Raw genomic sequence first — 5,886 nt, forward strand, 5'->3', positions numbered from 1 at the left:
TCACTTTCACGGTAGTCATGCTCACAGACGGTGTACGCGTTTCGCTCAAGGGACGACTTACTCCGTATGCAAGCAGGACTACTATCACGGCAGAGTACCATCTAATTTGGATGAAGAATCATTGAAGTTTGAGCGTATCATACACCACTTTTTAAAATTTGATGTAGACACTGGACGTACGTACTCTACGAAAAGACACAGCGAGAGAGGGGTGAAAAAGGAGACACGAGAAACATCAGTGGAAAGCGGGATGGTCACCGAAAACACTGGACATCGCGTAGTAGACGTCTATACTGACTGCTCGAGCGCTCTCTTCAACGTTGAAAGCGGCATTTGAGAGTTAATGTCAACAATTTACTCTGTTCGACAGACCAGAAGTTAGTGGGTCTTAGACACCACACGAAATTGTAACAGTGTGTAAAGCAGGATGCTTTGAAGAAGTCACCTCCGACTAACGCATCTTTTGATGTGTTCTGTGTTAGAGTAAATTGTAGCATAAAACGTCAATTATATTATATCATGCTACTATGCGCCATTCTGATTGGATAATAACTGTGGTAAAATCCCATTTTACCACGGCTGGCAGTGGTAAAATGGGCCCCTAAACTAGCATATGAATAGTACATACAAGCTGAATGTGTTCGTTCTTATACCAATAAGTTAACACTTCCCCAGAGTAATAAGGTGTGTCAGGTATCCTGTACAATAGTTTGGGTTACAGTAGTCCAAATAATTCCACTGATGACCTTGCGATCGAAAGCAACGATCGATCAGTGGCTGCAACATCACTGATAAGGTACAAGTTCTCCCCATGCAACGAGCCGTCTCAGCGTCCTACTCTCGTTACGCGTTGAATCAAGCAACACCGATTCAACTTTTAACCATCAGTCAAGGTGCGTCAGGATTATTTCGAAACTGTACATTTTCAGGTTCGGTCAATGTTCAATTTGTTACCCATTAAATTAAAGTAGACTGTAACGTCGTGTCTCTGATTTACTGTCTCGCGCTTTCTCCGATTCAACGCCGAGACATCTATTTTTAGCAGTGTACAAGATTGTATTGTTCTTATGAAAATATCCAAACAAAATTGTTACTTTCTTTGACCTCTTGCCCCCTTTTCTTTGTTGCTAGTTTTCAACGCGTTTTCGTTATGCATTATATGATGTAAATAAAGTAATTTATCAATGCAATGCAATGCATTGCAATGCAGTGTATGGTTGTGTTCATGCAGTGTGTGTGTGGGGGCTACATGAACGTATCCACTCATTAAAATATGCTCGTTCCCGACGATCTATTACCGACGATCTTTTTCTGTACGTGCGAATTCGCCTTTTCGGGCATATAAATAACCACAGAATCATATTTAGAAGAAATATACACACATTTTGATATAATATAATAGCAATAACTCCCGCCGAAGGCGGGTATACACTCGAATTTGGTACAATTCGCTCCATATAGCACTCGCCATACGGCTCGTGCTATATGTCGCGAATTGTACCAAAATCTCGTGTATACCCGCCCGGAAGTTCGGCGGGGGTTATTGCTTAAATGCTAAGGTCTTATGACCAGGATTCAGTGTGTCTCAAACAAGGATTGCGTGTGTCTCAAACAAGAATTGTGTGTGTCTCAAACACCCAAATGCTAAGGTTATATGACAAAAAGTGTAGAACGTGAGCCAAAACTCAGGTAAGTTATAATAACTTTATAACCCTATAATAACCTATAGATTCGACTGAAAATGATAACGTATAACAAAAATGTCATGTTAGTATTATATTTGTCTCAATATAATGTGTATAGTAAAACAGTTCGTTGGCCACTTCTGCGCCATTTTGGCAGGTCATGTCACATAAATCAACAAATGTTGTTACGTACATGTAACCGTTGTCACGATCGACAGAATTAAATACATTTGTAAAATAAATTAATTTAATTAAAGCCCAAATCTCATGTAGCTATAATACCTTTGTGGTGTGAAAGGATCAGTAGCATGTGTGTGTAGTAAAACATAAACTGCATACGAGACAATGTTAGTATTTTGTACAACTAAACCATAGCCTTTATTGAGTCCAAGCCCTGAGTTTGGCCTCATGGCCTCATTCCAAGCAACATCATGTGCTAGATGCTCACATGTCCATGGTCAAAACCCAAGTATCGAGTATACTTTCGGTTGTTACAAAAATTAAATCACAAGAAATCACGCATAGGAGATGAGCTTCCTAAATTGTGTCATGTTCATATTATGTACCTCGTTTGTTTTTTGTTGTACAAAATGGCGATATATCTCCAGGATGGAAAAACAGTGGTACATCTTTTCCATACCCAAACAACATTATATTTATTGACACTTCTAGTGTTTACAGATTCGTAACCAAACTGTACTGCAGGTAATCTGACTCAATTTCCAAATCGACACAAAGTATTGTTATATTAAATGTTGTCCTACTTCAGGCGGAGGAACTCAGGACTTGACTCTGACCAAACGTCGATAGACAGACAGACAGACAGACAGACAGACAGAGACAAACAAACAAACAAGCAAACAATTAATTAATCAAAACAAACAAACAAACAAACAGACAGACAGACAGACAAACAAACAAACAAACACAAAACAAACACAAACAAACAAACAAACAAACAAACAAACAAACAAACATGACATGACATGACATGACAAAAGTAAAACGAAAACGTTTCATTGCGTACATTTATATGTTTTATTATACTGGTCTGTGACAAAATAGTCATAATAAACCAGTACATATATATTTTGCAAAATCGCAAAAAAACATCAAAGAATCGAAAGCTTTATCATAAAATTATGTTCATAAAGTGCAATCCAAATAAAAAAGGTTACCCGACCCCTATGAAAGCCCACCTAGTTTTTCAGTGAAAAAAATAGATGGGGTCGGGTAACCGGAAGCAGACAATTATTGTTTTAGGTCTAACGATAAGTGACTGATTACATGTATTCAATTCTATAAATTATATTCATAGATCATACAATTTGAATAACTTCTTGTGTGAGATGAATCAACTTTAAATTTAAAAAAATTTAAAAAATTTTTTTTACTCTCAGAGATTTGCGATGACGCCACTGCAATTGAAATACATGGTGATTGGTGGTACATTGTTGCTGGGGTGGATAGTGTTATCTCTTGTATACGGAGGTCACTGGCATTCAGAAGCATATATAACACCGAGTGAGTGAATTTAAGTTATCTTCTCAGTGTTGGTAGGTTGATTGACTGACTGACCGATATATAGATGGAATGATACTTGAACAACCGATATATAGATGGAATGATTCTTGAATATAAAATGAATGTATGTTTTGATTCGTAGATGGGTTGATTATTTCGGTTAGTTGACAAATTAGACAGGGCAGTATCTTATGAACAGATTTTGCCAAAAAAGAGATTTTTTTTCTGGTCAGGACAGTCTGTCGAAAATGGTGCGACCATGCGTAATTTTTTTTCTCAACAAACCTGTCACTCAGTCTACTATTTATAGCATTTACTGTTCTTTTTATTTACTACTTTAGAGCAAGTGTGTATGTGGGGCAGATGTCATTAGCTTGTTCATGATTGGCTCTGAAGTTGTCTTTACTTTTTACTTTTTTTTGTCATATACAAAACCGATTGTCACGTCTTGATATATAAAGATGGCGTCATTAGTATAATGACAAGATAGAAATCAAGTCAACATTATCTTCATTAAATATTTATTCATTGTTATTATAAAAGTACTTTCGCATCCTGTTATTTTATTGTAAACTTACTTTCCTTATATATTTGTATTAGTTTCCTACAAAAATAAACATGGACCGTTCCGGCTTCTACCGAGTAAAGAAATTCAAGAGAGTTCTACAGAAGACGAAACCAAGGTAAATGTTTAGTGTGAATGTGGTAATTAAACTGTAATCAAAACATTAAGGCCGAAAACATGTTTTCTTTTATTTGAGATCATACCCTTTATACCTCTTTTCTCCATTTTTTGCAAACCCGTGTTCAGAACTCTTATCAGAAGGAAATAAGCACTAAGTCATGAATTTGTTGTACATCTGTTAAATATGCATGTCTGTTAGATCCACTCTCGACACTGTGTGAGAAGAGCCACTGGCTCAACAGTCTATCGAGATTAAATAAAGTCTAATAATAATAATAATTGAAGGGTACCAGTGAAAGTATAATAGAGAAGGAAACTAGTTTCAATTTGGTGTTTTTTGGCAATCGAGCAATATCTATGTCATCTATGTAACATCATAAAAACACAACCAGTCATTTCGAATACTTTTGTTTTTTGTAGGATGTTTACCAGCAACGTTTACAGGTTTATAGGAGTGGGTGTAATGATACCAAAAGAAACTTGAAGTTTCAGCTGAATTCCAAAAATGGTAGATATTTTCTGTACGAAGACAATACCAAACTTATCTACTGTTATGTAACTAAAGTGGGCAGTACAAATTGGCTCAAGCTTTGGCTAGTTCTATTGGGTGTTATCAATTCCACACAGGCTAATAATATGCACCACAGCATAGTTCGCCCTAAATACTCCAAAAAAATTCCATTTCTAAAAAACTTGAACAAAACTGAAAAAAACAAACGTTTGGAAAATTATCTTAAATTCATTTTTGTTCGCCATCCCTTCAAGCGTTTATTGTCGGCTTTCAGAGACAAATTCGAATCGGCAAATCGGTTGAAAGAAAACTTTGTTAAGATACATGGAACAAAGATCATACGTCGATATCGGGCAGGGGGACATAAGATGCCAGAAGAGGAGGTAAATAACCTTCGTCAGTATGTACAGTTCAAAGAGTTTGTTCAATATGTCATAGACACGGCAGGTACATCAGAAGTTGATGGTCATTGGAAACCGATTAATCAACTTTGCTCTGTGTGTTCAATAAACTTTGATGTCATTGGCAAGTTTGAGAATTTGGAAGAGGACACCCTCTATGTTTTAAAACGTGCTGGAGTCGATGATGACACAGTTTCATTTCCCAAATTCGATACGCGTGCTACCAACAGCTCCAATGCTGACTTAGTTCGTCGATATTACTCCAGTATAAGCAAAGACAATATTCTAAAATTGTATGACGTATACAAGCGCGACTTTATTTTATTCGGATATCCGTTTCCTGAGGAATTTATTCAGTGGTCAACTTCCACGTAGAGATGTACGAGACAACCAATAATAGCATCATTGATGTTGTAGCCGTCATATGTGTCAGTTTTTTTTAAATGTCTGTGTACACCATAATTGTACTGTTGGTATTAGCGGTATCTTTGTTGCTTTATTCACTTGCATAACCATCCATGTTGTTTTTTTGCAATATACATTACCATTTCTCTGTTGCTATGGGCGTAGTCTTGTTGCTAGGCACATCTGCATTCACTTTTTGGAATGTTATTCACTTGACTAACCGCAACATAGTGTATGGTGGAGTGATGTACATGTATGTATGTATGTATGTATGTATGTATGTATGTATGTATGTATGCATGCATGCATGCATGGATGGATGGATGGGTGGGTGGGTGGATGGGTGGGTGGGTGGGTTATAGCCTGTAATGTTTGTTAGTCTAATCCACAGTCTAATGTTTGGCCTCCCAGTAAAGAAATGGCAATTTCCGAAATATCCCCAGCCATTATCGACGCCATTTATAGCTGATATCCTCCAAGTGAATGGGATATCCTAGTTCATCTGAACGATATATCGCCCTCTCTCGATGTACAGTTGAGTCAGCTCTAACTGGGGTCCCACCTGCGCTGCGTAGACGTGTTATGATAGAGGGCGGCCGTGTAATATGACTACACACGTTCTGAAGAACGCAGGAAGGACATGGGCGTTGACAGACATGGCTATGCATACCAATC

The 5,886-nt window shown here is 37.4% G+C and overlaps 1 protein-coding gene across 1 annotated transcript; it reads left to right on the forward strand.

Annotated features, from left to right (window-relative positions):
* The first annotated feature begins 1,386 nt into the window (after window positions 1–1,386).
* Window positions 1,387–5,448, forward strand: LOC144440052 (carbohydrate sulfotransferase 11-like). The gene is made up of 4 exons (XM_078129289.1): window positions 1,387–1,689; window positions 3,086–3,209; window positions 3,810–3,892; window positions 4,315–5,448. The coding sequence occupies exons 2-4, from the start codon at window positions 3,095–3,097 to the stop codon at window positions 5,179–5,181; spliced, it is 1,065 nt and encodes a 354-aa protein (XP_077985415.1). The 5' UTR covers window positions 1,387–1,689; window positions 3,086–3,094; the 3' UTR covers window positions 5,182–5,448.
* The last annotated feature ends 438 nt before the right edge of the window (window positions 5,449–5,886 follow it).

Source organism: Glandiceps talaboti, chromosome 1 (assembly GCF_964340395.1).
Source record: "Glandiceps talaboti chromosome 1, keGlaTala1.1, whole genome shotgun sequence".
In the NCBI taxonomy this organism is placed as follows: domain Eukaryota; kingdom Metazoa; phylum Hemichordata; class Enteropneusta; family Spengelidae; genus Glandiceps; species Glandiceps talaboti.